General features: G+C 43.2%; 1 protein-coding gene across 2 annotated transcripts in view; it reads left to right on the top strand.

The window, feature by feature from the left end:
- The window catches only part of TGFBR3 (transforming growth factor beta receptor 3), a 339,353-nt gene that overhangs the window by 300,131 nt on the left and 24,716 nt on the right, over positions 1 to 14,506 (top strand). For both annotated transcript variants that reach the window (XM_085602172.1, XM_085602173.1), the window contains exon 15: positions 3,567 to 3,674. In XM_085602172.1, the coding sequence (XP_085458298.1) occupies positions 3,567 to 3,674 (108 nt within the window). The remainder of the gene's footprint in view (positions 1 to 3,566; positions 3,675 to 14,506) is intronic.

The following is a 14,506-nucleotide window of genomic DNA, read 5'->3' as shown; positions in this document are numbered from 1 at the left end:
CGAGGGTGTAACAGAGTCAGTCTGCCACCAGACCCACAGTTTATGTTATCCGTAAACAGCGCAGGTCCCTGCATGAAGGGTATTAAGGACCTACACTACAATACCTTAGATCTGAGTGTCACATGTGTCCAGGTGATGTTTCTGACCCATTTCAGGGTGTAAAGGATTCAGATCCAGCCTGCTTTTGGGATATGAAGATGGACCCTCAGTTAGCTTTGACCCTTTTCTTGCCAGATGCCCGGATGTGTCTATAGAGCATGTTTTGCCAATGAAACTCATGCTGCCCTTCGTCCATAAGACCCGACAATGCTGAAGTATGTCTGAAGTTTCTTGTTTTTTTGTTGTTGGAGGAGACATGTATCATGAAGCTGCGATCTTGCTTCAAAACTAAATGGTAAAAAAAATATATATATTGAACATGGTGAGGGAAAAACTGTACTACCCCGAGCTTACTTTTCAAGCCTAAATAGTTTCGAAGAAGTGGGCGTTTTTTTTGTTTCTTGTGACTTCTCTTTTCCCCATGCTTCTCCTACGCCAAATAAATACCCTGGAAAATGAAATGATAGATTTTTACTCTACACTCGATGGAAAAAAGTGGAAAAGGCCCAAATAGTTTTTGCTGCCCCTCTTTCTCTGCCTTTGTATTTATGATGAACAAACTCCCACTCAAGGATTTTCCACAGGAGGCTTTTCTTAGTTAAGACCTTTGTGCACAACGGAAGTGACTGTTTCTGCGGCTGCTGTTCGTGTCAGATTTTCAATTACAGCCAAACAGTCGAAACAATTGTTTCTGTTTCTGCACTTTCTCTCCCTCAATCTGACATTTCTGTCACCACCTAAGATTGGGGCTGGAGCCGCGAACATTTCAAAGAGTACAGCCGGCTGCAGCCGTGGAGAAGAATACGGCACATTCACGGTTTATCTGCAAAGATTAATGCCAGGAGCTGATTTCCTGAAAAGAGAAAGAGAGCCACATCAAAACACAGGCCCTTTGCTGACATCGCTAGATTTGTGGCACGCTGAGCCTTAAACGTTAGTAAAGAGCAGGTGTTGGATGTGGCATGGGGCCCCTCACCTGTTGTCCAACCACTTAGAGCGTGCATTTGACATGTTGGTGACTGCGGTCCCGAGTAGACGCACACCTTTCAGAACAGAAACGTTTTTTCAGCTTCTGCCTCGAATAATGTGCCTTCGGACTTTAAGGAACTGGTCGAGTGTAGTGCTCTCTGCCTATGAATGAGTGGCATGGCCGCATTGCTGTTCCTATGAAGGTTGTAGTCAGACTGACGCTGTATTCCTATAGTATGACTAAAGCAGACATCAGGTGCCATCCTACATGAACTGTACTGTGGTGCCAATATACAAACACTGTCCCTAAACTAATCCATACTGGGCCATTAAAAGTATTGCCTCAGAAGGGCTGGTGTTGAGTGGCTGAAGGTATTGCAGCCCTGCTGAGGGGTGTTGGTGCTGCACCATTACGGATAGAGCATCCCTGCTTAGAAAGAATGGTACTTTCACATACTTCATACCAACATCCTTTTAAGCCAATCAGGGGGGTGAAAGGAGGCTCATGTCACATGACGGATCTGTCCTCTGTCCTCTTTACTGACACTGCCAACAAATGCCATCTCATTTTTCCACCCACACTTTTACAATTCTCTACAAACACACACACATTTACACATTTCTGCACAATCATAAACACACATCACCCTGTGCTGCTCACCAAAGATTTCCAATATACAAAATCAAACCTATGGGAATTGTCAGTAGTTCTTATCCTGAGCAGTCTGGCTTCATGTTTAAGTATCTATACAATTAAAGATGGGCAACAGTGGATGGCAGGGATGTGTTTAATCAGAGGGCTGTGTGTGATGTGCTATATAGCCAACAAGAGTGAAGCTTAAGTAGTCGAGGATGCTATTCAGAACCCTGTTGTGAAAAGAGCCCTGTTGCCTACGTTTTACCCATCTACAAATTGATGTGTTATCTACAAATCTGCCTCTACGTTCAACTGTAGCACAGGGGCAAAATAGTAACTGGGGAGCCATATATAATATGAGCCTCCCTCACTGTCAAATGTAAAAAAAAAAGATACCTGGCCTCCCGCCACCCACCTCAACAACCCTCTATATTTACTCTCCCCCTCTTCTGTAACCTGGTGTCATGCCACTTACACACTCCACCCTCTTCAAACCTCTGTTCATCCAAATATGTATATAAAAATAGCTGGACCGCCACCACCCACATCCAGCACTCACTCTCTGGGCTCCCCCCCTCTCCTGAGGCTATGTTGTCTGGTCTCACATGAGCTGAGGGCTGGTGCTTTGCTGGCAGTGGCTCACGGAGCTGCTGGTCAGTGTGGCTTGTTTTCACCTGTCTGACACATTTCCCCTGGCAGTGTGGGTCTGCAAAGAATGTGGGTGCTGGTGCAGTGCCCACATTCTTCCACCTCCCCAGGGTCTCTGGGGACTCTAAAGAGGCTGAGAAGTGTTTGAGATGGCCAGCCACTATTCTGTTGCCTCTCTGCTGCTAGCAGAGACTCGGACAACACAGGGGAAGCACGGGCATCCCCTGTGATGTAACAACAGTTGGAAAGAGCTTTTGTTTTCCACCACTGTTACGTTATCGTAGCGAGTAGCTGTATTTCAATCCAGTTATTCACGGTAAAGGCTCTACATGAGAGCCATTCATAATGAACACATAGCGCTTCAAATGAATGAGGCAATGTGAGGAGCACAGCACTAAGTGCTGTCATTTTGCTGGGTTCATGCTTAATTTGTTCACAGATATTTGCAGGTATCCAAATATTTTCTTAGGAGTCTGTAGCCAGGGCTACCGAATGCTAGATTGCCATATATCATCATTGTCGAGTGATGATTCCACCGCATGCCACTTTCTTCCCCGGCTCTACTCTTTCAGTCGCTTTAACTCGCTCTTGCATGTTATTTTTGATTTCTTCTGTCCCCTTATACCCTTTTCTCCCATCTTTATCTTCCATTTTCATTCCCCATTTTCTGCTTTCCTCACTCTTACCCTTAGTCAAAAGTCTGATGATACAAAATAAGCCCTGGTCTGGTCCCAGTGGATGAGTGTTCACCAGCACAAATTAAGCATTTCCTGAGTCTGCCTGAATGAGAGATAGGGATTATTTGTGGTTACCCATTCCAGGACCAGAGGATTATATGCAGATAACAGGCAGGAAGATACCAGTCATGTTGACCTACTGTCAACTGCAGCCATAATTTAGAAAGGATCCAAAGTAGCAAAGATACTTTGCTTTTTATGTGGTTTTATTTTTGCTTCCTACTGCCTTGACGGATATGCGAACTGCTTAGGAGGAACCATACGCTAATGATCTGTGGTGTGTGCTGTATTCCTAAGACACATTTTTTTTAAACTATATATAATTCTGTTGGCTGTATGTAGCATATCACAAACCAGTGTTGGTATTCTGTTTCTATGGTTGTTTTACTTTGCACCTGAAAGTTCATGATGTATTATACTTCAAAATGGGACAACAGTAGCAAAGTACAATAATTATGTAACCCTTTCTCTTTTAGCTGTGTTTTATGGCCTGGACACCCCAACAGTTGTGGGCATTGCCTTTGCAGCGTTTTTGATTGGTGCACTGCTGACTGGAGCTCTGTGGTACATCTATTCTCACACAGGTACATTCATTATTTTTTATGCAAGAATAATGGTTCCAAAGTTAAGTTCTGGGTATTAAATGTGCGCACTGTGTACTTGACTCTATTTATATGTAGACTGTTCAAATGAGCAGTGTATCATCTGCCCAAATAATACACTTGTTAATACACCTGAAAGAGTAATCAATAAACTGAGAAAGAACACGCGTGATGTGCATGCCTGTGATCACATTGTACCAAGTGTGGAAACATTCACCTAGTCCGTAACCACATGCGCTGATGTTTCTTCAGAGATGCGCATCCCACACTCAGCAAACAATATTTGGAGACGTTTAAAAAAGCTGATAGGTTTTGTAATTTATTCCCTTATTCATAAAGTAAAGTCTGGCGATTGGGCACCCACACACCACTAGTTAATTAAAAGAACGAGCACAGCGGATTCTTTGGTCGCCTTCGACAGCTTCATCCAATTATTTTTGCACCTTCTAGGTGTTGAAGTGCATGGCCTGGAAATTAAAATGTTATGTTTCCAGCAGGTTTCATCCCCTGTTTTCCACCCTGTCTCCTGCACTTCATAAAAGTGTGGGCTGGGCAACGCTCCATACCAATCAGGCACACCTAAAGAGCACAGGTCCTTTTTGTGTATCAGAAATTGTCCACACCTTGACTGGTTTAAGAGGAATAAGCAAGACAAAGGTGCACTTTTACACTGGACAGTAATTGTGGTCTATTATGATTTAATGTGTACGAATACTGGAGATTTAAGATTTCAAATCATTGCTAGAGTTAATACTTAAACCAGCAGCAGCTCCTCCGCTATGGCGGAGGAGCGTTGCCCCACTGCTTTTCAGCAGTGTAAAAAAGGAAAGATAAAATGCTAATAACTCGTTGTTATTATCATTTTATTTTTCCTTGCTGAAGCCAGTTTTGGGGTGGGGCTTGGCTGTCGTCACAGCCAGCAGAGGGATAAGTGGTATGTGCACTTAAGTTTAGTTTGGACGGCCGTCTAGGGCCGGCAAAACAGTCATGCGCACTTTGCATTTTCTCCACTGGGCTGTAATGCACTGTCTTAGTGGAGATCATGCAAAGGCTTGCAGTCCCTATATGAGCGCCGAACCACAGCGTTCAGACCAATCACGACCCTGCTGTTGTGGTGACAGCAGTGTTTTGATTGGTTTAGGAGGGCCTGTGTGCTTCCGGGAAGAGCAGCAAGGACAGATGGTGGAGGAAGACGGTACCCTTCAAAAGGTTAGAGAATGTTTATTTTTTAACTCCCCCCTATCCCTCACCCCGCCACCGCCGCTATGTATCAGCCACCACTGACCTAAACATTCCAGAAAACGTCAGAAAATACTGAGGGCCCAATTCACAAAGATTTTTGGGGACTTACACTTGTGATACTCCTGGCTCATCCTGAATTACAGAGTAAGGCTGGATCCTCCTAGCTGACTCTTGGAATTCCGGAGTAAGCAAGGAAAACTACCAAAGTAAGTCACATGTTCTCATAGACAATTGTACGTGAATTTAGCTTTTTTCTTTGCTAATTTGTAAATGTGTTGCTTCAGTGATAGTACTTGGGCCAGATACGTTTATTCTAACATATATCTTTTTACTTTTCCTCATTGATTGAATAGAAATATTTCTCCTTATCAGGGGCATCACCTGGTCAGTAAGATTGGGGTGGGAGGTGTGAGTTTCAGATTTCCCAACAATCACGCTGGCATATCATGTTAAAAACATTATGAGAAGCAGAACATGAGAGGGACTGGAAGAGAGGAGTGCTGCTTGCTAGGAGTATTTAAAACACAATCCTTTTCAAAGTAACCAAGTTTTTAAGGCAGAGACAAGAGAGACAGAGAGTGTGTTATGTGTGTTTTTGTCGGTGTGTGTATGTAAAAATCCAGGGTGAAATCCGAGGGACATCACACCATACCCGACTGAAAGCAATGGTATCCAGCTATTTACTACAGACATTTTTTAGGGGGGTGTAGCGCCCCAAAACGCCCCCAGACGCTATGTCCCTGTCCCTTATAAGGCCAAAAACAGTTTAAAATATTTGAGCTTACAGTAATTCAGTCCAATAAATATGCTTTGGTTTGCATTCATTTATTATGTTTTTTTATTTATTACATTCTTGGGTTGGACACAACTTCTGTGTACAATAATTTAGAGTGGTTAAGGCCTATCCAATACATGTATTCCTCCGTTTAATTGTTGGGACATAGTAGTGCCAGCTCCATTCATTCGCTTCCAAGATGGGCGGTTGTAGGGATGTGGTCATGGATAGAGCCATACAAAACCGTAACACACAACAAACAACACAGAAGAAGAATGTTTTAAAACAACTTTACAGAAATGTTTGAAGCACAATATAAACCACATTAACGTGACTCCTTTTTATGTGTAAATTGATCTGCTAATGAGTATAAATATAATGACTGTAAATAAGAATAAGATAGATCTTTCAATAAAAACATTACAAACAACTGTAATACACTCTGAATAACACAATTAGCCATATTATTTGTCATACTATGGTGTGTTGTTGATTTTGCAGGGTGATGATATGATTTTTGTAACAAAAAATTCCTTAATTGATATATTTCCGTACTGAGTTGGCAATCGAAATTATGTAGTTATGGTTGAGTAGTTCATAGCAATATTTATTTGAGAGTGCAGGACACAAAGGGAAAGGACACAGTAGGACAGAGCCCAGCACACAGGCAACATTCATACTCTGTGGGCGGGGGGTAGAGGGCACCGTTGATAGGGTGGGTGGGATCATGCAGTGAGACTGCCATACAAAGGTATAGGAATTATTTATTATCATTGTTATTGAGCCAATACTAATGCAATGATTAAAATAACAAATAATGAAAAACCGTAAAATAGAAGGGATTTAAAAAAATCTTTGTGATGTTATCAGTAAAGTTGTGTCTGAGGTGATGAACAGTACATAGCGCAAGTGGATATTATTGTTGCGTAAATCAACTTGCTGTCAAATTCCGAAGCGTTTTTAGTTGCTGGGTCATAGCCTCGCAGGCCATATATCTCAGGAACTCAAGTATTTGCCTAGTCATATCATCCGACTGTTACACGCACATCTACGCTGTCAGTCATAATTATACCTCAATACATTTTTATCATGTACAGGAACATACCTATGTACTCTTCTCTGCTCACATTTGTATTTTAGTTCTACATCCGTCAAGGTTCCTTTTCTTACTTTTGAATTTTTATTTTTTGCGCGCTACCTATTTTTTTGAGGTAAAGAGCATTCGGAACATTCTTAACCCAGCTTACTGATAGTTGGCCAATGAGGAATGTGTCAAGGGGAAGGACATATGAGAATTATCTTGAGAAAGCAGAGTGCCCCCTATATTCAGTCTTTGCACCCTCTCTTGAGACAATCAGTACTGGGAAAACAGGCCCAACAGCAGAGCATTACATGAGTTTAGCGTTTAAGTAATATGCACAAAATGCTAACTACAATATCAAAGGTTTCAGTGGCCTCTTGGTCTGGTCAAATGTATGGAAGCCTGCAGCACAAGCTTGGCATGCCCCTCTGAGTGTTTGTGCTCTGGCTGTAATTCTAGAACTGACGTCCTGATGTGCACTTACTTGGAGAGTGAAGGGACTCCGGAGCTGTGAAACCCTGTAGTTGTCCTACAACCAGACGTGGGGTGGTAGGCAACCTTCTTACCTTTGACTACTGCTAGCATCACTGAAGATGTTCTTTGGGCACATTAAAAGGTTACTATTTACCTCTGTGAACTTATGAGAGACTGGGGATCCTTGTAAGAAATCTTCTTAAAGGAAACCTCTGCTGGAAATGAAGTTTTTTTCAATCCTAGTGTAGCATATGCATTGCAGACACTTCATCGATGATTGATGAAACCGCAAGTTACCTCATCATTGTTTCAAGCAGCATGCTATTTAAATATTTTACTTTAGAGGTAATGAGGTGCCAAAAAGCCCCACAGGTTTCTCAATATGCTGAACAGGAGATCCAGCAAGTAATATTTTTTTGGTAAAAAGATCATGCAAACCGCAAGAATGCATTTTTACAGGGCAGTTAATCCCGACTAGACCACTAATGCTGAGCAGCATGTGTAGGAAGCTGTAACAGTCACCACAAAACATTCTACTATCAAACTGTGATTTTACTACAGTTATTAATGTAGGAGAACCTTCGGTCCGACCTCCAAGCTAAGAGGTGATGCAACATTTGCTACACGATTCGATAAAATTAGATTAGACACTTTTATTTTTAATGCACTAATATGGAATGCTATCTCCCAGCACTAGTGTCTGAGGTGAATGTTACCTGAAACTAGTAAACCTGGGACTTTACCTTGCTCTTGAAGGAGGAAAGGTTGGACTTTCCGGAGGGGGGCAGGAAGTGAATTACAAAGGCAGGATTGAAGGACCCCAACTGTCGACCTTGACCTGAAAGGGAGATGTTGTTGGATCTTAACCGTCAGAGGTTGATACATTTGAAATTAATTCTAGCCCCATCAGCAACCAATTTAAGATCTGCTTTGCTGTCTGCTGTAATATGGTCCATTTTCATTATACCCGCCACCACTCTGGCAGGTGTAAGTTATAGCTATAAATCTCAACTTATCTGTGCTGCCTCCCCCTCCAGACACCTGCTCTAAACTGAACACCTTATATCACAGAGAGACTGTCAACCTAGATGGATGTGCATTATACGCCTGTATTATAACTGTAAGTCCTTCTTTTGTCTCTCTGTACATGCCTATGGAGTCTGATACTCCAAGAAATGAAAGGGAATGTTGCATTTAACATAGCTATGTGTATTTGTGACATTTATCTAACTCCCAGACACCCACCCAGCAGACACTTAATCAACACTTCCCTTCTTTCCAAACATAATGTGAGGGAATGTTGACCACCACTCTAAGACAACAAACTGCCTACCCACATCAAAGGATTGTCCTAGGTGTCATTCCCATCGAACAAGTGGTCAGACCCAGAACTAGCAAGTACAAAAGTCCTCAGATTGCTTCCTACTCCACGAAGAAATAACCACCAATCCCCAATTATGTCAAACCCAGTGTCGGCTCCTCCACTATGGCGCTATTATCATACAATTATAATAACTTTATGTTATTATCATTTTACGCTTCGTGCTGCTTTTGCTGGGCCAGGCTGCTCTGACCTCAAAGCAGGGCAGGAGAGGAGTGGTCTGCCCACTCCTAAGTGCGCAATGAACTAGCCATGAGCCCTTTTCCCATTCTCCATGCAGGCTGCATTACAGACTGCGTGGAGAACAAGCCCAGGCCCCCATTCCCTGGTTGAGGGTTGAACCAGGATGCACAAAACCAATCACAACGCTGAATTGCAGTGTTGTGATTGGTCATTGGGGCCTGGCTGTGCTTCCATCCGAAAGGGAGGAGAGCAGGAGCGGAGACGTGGGATCCGGCGCAAAGGTAAGTTTATTAATTTATTTATGTATTTTTGTTTAAATATATGCAACCAACACCCTGCCCCACCCCCGCACAACTCGCCCGCCCTGCTGCCCGCAAGGCCGTCACTTGTCACACCAGCACTTTCCTCCCTGCGGCAGGAAGGAAAAAGACCACACGCATTCACAATGATATCTAACACCTTATCCCAAACCTACACACAGACCAAGTGGGATGGAGGCAACCAAAACTAGCTTCTTTATTGATGGAAAATCAATAAAAAAGGCAATGGCAGGAATGGGCTTGCTCTTGGGTTTATGACAGAGGCTCAGCATGGCCAGTTATCAGACTTGCTCCTGGCCTAAATGTTGCCATCTAGCATGTTATTGAAGGTGTGTGATGTATGTGTATTCAGTGACTAAACTCTTGCCACTATGAGCATGGAACACTAATGGATCGCATTGGCTCGAAACGGACTCTAGGCGGTGTTTCTTGTTATTCCTGTCATTTTCCATTCAATCAGACATTATTATACCTTTGACTTTACAAGACCGAAATTGTGTCGGTGACAGCATCTACACACAGTGCTTCGAGACTGTGTCTGGGTTGCAAGGCACTATACAAGCATTTTTACTCACTCACTCAAATTCTGTGGGGTAAAAATGAAAGCATTAAAATGTTATAATTCACAAAGTAATTGCTTTTAAGCAGCAGAGTGGCCACTTTCCCCTCACTTGGCTGTTAAGGACTGACAGAGGTGCCATCAAAATGGTCTTATTAGCAGGACACGCCTTTTTATCTGTCGCTTGCTAGGAAGGGTTGTCAACCGGCATCTCATGTCTTTTTAAAATTATTCTTCCAGTCCCCTGCAACTGGGTACATTACTCATCAAGGTGTGGCATGGATTCCACAGGTATGCGCATTACTTGAGTGTGCAAAAGATACATGTGGACAGTGTGGGTAGGACACGTGATTGTGACCAGACTAGGTTCCATTTTCTATTGGGTATACTTTAGAGATTCTTAAGATGGAGGATTGGAGGGAGAACCCAGAGAGAAATCCACATTTGGCAGGTGTTGTATGTTGCAGCCTTTTTGTGAGATGCTCACTCTAGAACGACATCCTGTAAACTGACACAGTAAGATAGATAGACCACAGCTTGCAGCTTCTTGGCTGTGTATACTTCTCCAAGCTCCAGGAAACAAACATTTACAATTAAACGGCCTAGATATAAACTCTTGTGCAAGTAGAAAAAAAACATCTCATCCTTTTGCCAAATAACTGAAAAATAATGCTCATTACCGAAAAAGGGAAAGTCTTGTTTCTCTAGATGGTCACTTATTCTCTTAAGACTTTTTCAAATGAATAGAAAGCACAAGAATTGTTTCTATCTAAACCCAAGCATCCCCATATAACAAACAGGAGAATCCTGTGCAAGTAAGAGCTGTAGGGCGGGGTCGGGGATTTATCGACCTATGACGATGAGGGAAAATTAAATAAATAATTAATTTTCCTCCATTGTTTGTCAAGTCTCCACCCCCCCCCCCCCCCACCCCCCACCCCGCCCGCGACTCTTACCTGCACGGGCGCTCCTGATAATAAATGCTTAGAAGGGAAGATCTGCATGCTCCCAAGTTCGAGGTCCTAAGCAATGTCACTGTTACTAAATACTCAACTTATCCACAAGCTTACAAACAAGAAGCTATATTACAAATAGGGTGCACTGTTCCAGTTGGTGCCACAGCCATTATAGGACAGCTTACCTTTTATGGTCAATGCACTGTTCAGTGTGCAGTCACAAACCTGTGCCAGCTCTTTGAAGCTGCGCGTCTGCCTTTCACTTGCACTCCGAGATCCAGCCTCACATTAAAGGGGGATGCTTGGGGGTTCGCTGGACCCCTTCCCGAAAGGCACCTTCGTGGGGGTTCACTCACTGAGCACCACATCTATGTGGTGGCCAGTCAGTGCACTTCATGATGGTTGCTTTGTCTCTGCTCCCATGTGTGTAATATTGCACAAGTGCATAGGCGAAGGATTCCTAATTGGCAAGGAGCTAAGCCCCCTCCCAAATGAGGGAACACCTTCTGGGAACGTATGAGTGGTGAATGCATCTCAGTGCGATCAGTATTATTGAGGGTACGCACTAGCATCAAGGATTGCAGATTTATTAATCCTCTTTGGCTTGTATCAACCTTTGATGTGAATTATCTGGAGTCTGTCCCGTGCATGTTAGAGTATACAGGGCCAGCTTTAGGGCGGTGCGACCGGTGCAGCCGCACTGGGTGCTGACCTGTGGAGGGGACGCTGACCTTGGAGGGGACGCTGTTTTTAGCAATAACTTATGATTCGAAAGGTGAAGGGCATTTTTTCCTGGTGGTAGTGTGAGAATCCGAGGAGGCTTCATCGGTGTTGGGGGCACCAAAAATGATTGTCGCACCGGGCGCCACCAGCGCTAAAGCGGGCCCTGAGAGTATATCTGTTTGGGTAAGTGTGCTTCAGTTACTTTACTTTAGCAGTTGCACATTGAGGACCAGGAATGCCGATTCATAACATTAGGTAGTTGAAGTGACGTCACACGCCACTTGGACCATCGATCATATAACAGGGTTGACGCCATGTACCAGTGTTTGCCCTTCAAAAGCTTGCTTTTTTTTTTCTTTTACAAATTTCTCTTAGTACAATACAAGACAGCTGTATTTCGGTTAAGTACCAAGCCTTATATTAAAAGTGTATCAATACAGGTTAAACCCCTTAAAACAAAACCTCCACCCTGCCCCTCTTCCACACCCAGAGCCAGACTGATTGCATGAGTGGCAAACAAAATTAATAATAGGTAAGGATTTGTCAACCTTTTGTCTGATTCCACTCAACCCCTATAATATGCCGGGCCATTGGGAATTTGCCAATTAAAGGAGGAGCTATTTTCCGCCAGCATAGATACCAGCCCAAAATATTTGTCAGGTTATTAGTCTGTGATCTGTCTGGGCTATGTTGTATGTCAGATTTTGAAAGATAGTACTTGACATATTGTGTTAAACCAAGAGTAACTGGTGGGGCATTACCTATCTTCCTGTACAGGGCAGTGAGTTGTCTCAGTGCCCTTACCTTTTGAAAAAGCAAAGCCCAGTCATGAGTGCAGACTCTCCCAAGTTCCTCGAATCACAGCATCAGAATGAGGATTGGTAGGTCAGCAGGAATTGGCAACCCAAAAACACTGTTGATATATTTTAGGGCGGTCTCCCAAAATACCTGGATTACTGAGCAGGACCACCATATTTGAAGTAAAGTCTCCCCTCCCCCAGAGCATCATCAGCAGGTCTCCTATGCAGTTGCAAAGATTTGATGCAGTCACCCTGGTGTGATGCAGCAGTCATACATTGCTCCTTCCTTTTGTGGGACTCTCCTGCAGGTCCTGAGGATGTTGAACCAGAGGAATAACCATGCCTCCTCGGCTATCTCCATGCCAAGGTCTTTTGCCCACTGAGTTGAAACGACCATGTTCAGGCTCAGTTGATGGATCTTGTACATGCCAGAGGCAAGGTTCATAGATCTCAAATAGGATTGTGCTATTTTTTCAAAGTGGGTGGGTGTTCTAATACTTGCTTTTGTGTTACTTGGATGCAGGGTCCAATGTCTTAGTCGGCAGTGCTCTTGTGTATATGTTTCCAAGATTGCATAATTTGCATTGCATGGCTGCAAAGATTGCAAAAGCCTGATTGTAACTGATGGGCGGGTGGTGGAATTGCAAGGAATGGAAAGTACAGAAAGGAAACAAGGCTTCTAGGCCCTTACAGTGATGCCTACTTAAACAGCGTTTAAGTATCCCGCGCACAGACTGACTGATAGCACTCAAATCAATCACTCTGGTGCGGGAATACCTCAGCATCATGAGCTACACCCAGAGAATGCTATGAGAAATGGAGAATTACTTTGAGAATGAATGTTCCCACACCCTTTACTCCTGTTACCAGCATTATTGGGAGTTTGGTTGTGGTACTTAGGGTCTTATTTAGAGTTTGGCGTATGGAGGTGAAGCTGTTGGTATGGCAGAGTACGTTACTCCTCCATCCAGAGGGTCCTTTACTAGCCATATTTAGAGAGGCCTGCCGGCCCAGGGGACACCTCTTAGCATTGGCAGGAACCAGTATTACTAAAAGCTTACAATTTAACTCTTTGAACTTTATAAGAGACTGGGGATCCTTGTAAGAAGTCTTCATAACAGAGACCTCTGCTGAAATATAAACTTTTTTTCACTCAGAGTTTAGCAGGTGCATTTAGGTTTTTAATCACTGATTGATAAAACGGTAATTTACCTCCGTGTTGTTAAACTGCATGCTATTTAAATATTTCACTTTAGCTGATATGTTGTGCCAATGAGGCCCACAGGTTTATCAGAAGGCTGAACAGGATAGGCAGCAAGTAATATTTTTATGTAAAATGATCATACAATCCACTAAAACCCGTTTACAGGGCAGTTTATTCCTATTAGACCAGTAATACATGGAACCTGTATAGGAAGCTGTAACGGTTGTCACAAAAACATTCTATAGTCAAACTGTGATGTCACTAAAGTTAATAATGTGAGAGAACCTGTGGTCCTCCCCTCCAAACTAAGAAGAAATGCAACATTCACTATATGATTAGATAAAACTAAAGGGAAATGTTACTTTCACTGACAGTTCCCGTCAAGGGATTAAACGTTTGATGAATGGCTCAGTCAGCATGACGGTACCATCCTTCAAACTTTTAAAACGTTTTTGTATTTTCAAAAATAAAATGCCAAAGCTAATGACCCCATACATCGAGATTTGTCTCCCATGGCATGTGCGTCATTTTGCAGTTTTCACTACCCCTTACTGCCACTCAACCGCCCACATAAAACTGGGCAGCCGGTCGTATGGCCAAACCTCGACAGCACTTACGACATCAGGCCATATGAGGGGTATGTCAGCAACGGAGACTGAGTAATCCCTTCGCTGACATACTTAATGTCCGCCCGTCTGTCAGTCAGGCAGGCAGGCATTTAGTTTGCTGTTGCGAGGGAGTAGCCTTTCTGCCAAACTCTAAATCTGCCCCTTAGTGTTTACTGTGTATCACCGCCATTGTCCTCATGTCCTTTTGGGAAGGGTAACAAAGTGACAGGGGTAGAAAGGTTCAAGCGAAAGCAGCAACTTCTACCCTTGACTATCTCTAATTGAAATCCATATCGAAGAGATTTGTACCGTCAGTACAACGTTCTCCTAAATGTATGTAAACATAAGAGAACCTCGCTTCCGGATATTTCTGCGAAAACACCCCGCACCATGTAACCTTGGTGCCACCATCTCACATTCTGCTGAAAATTCGTTTTTTGGGGGAGATGATCATATGAGAAAAATAAGTGACTTACCATTAGCAAAATTATTTTCTCTTCATTATTTA

The sequence above is a fragment of the Triturus cristatus genome, chromosome 4_2 (assembly GCF_964204655.1).
Source record: "Triturus cristatus chromosome 4_2, aTriCri1.1, whole genome shotgun sequence".
Taxonomy (NCBI): Eukaryota; Metazoa; Chordata; class Amphibia; order Caudata; family Salamandridae; genus Triturus; species Triturus cristatus.
This window is presented reverse-complemented; position numbering and strand designations above follow the sequence as displayed.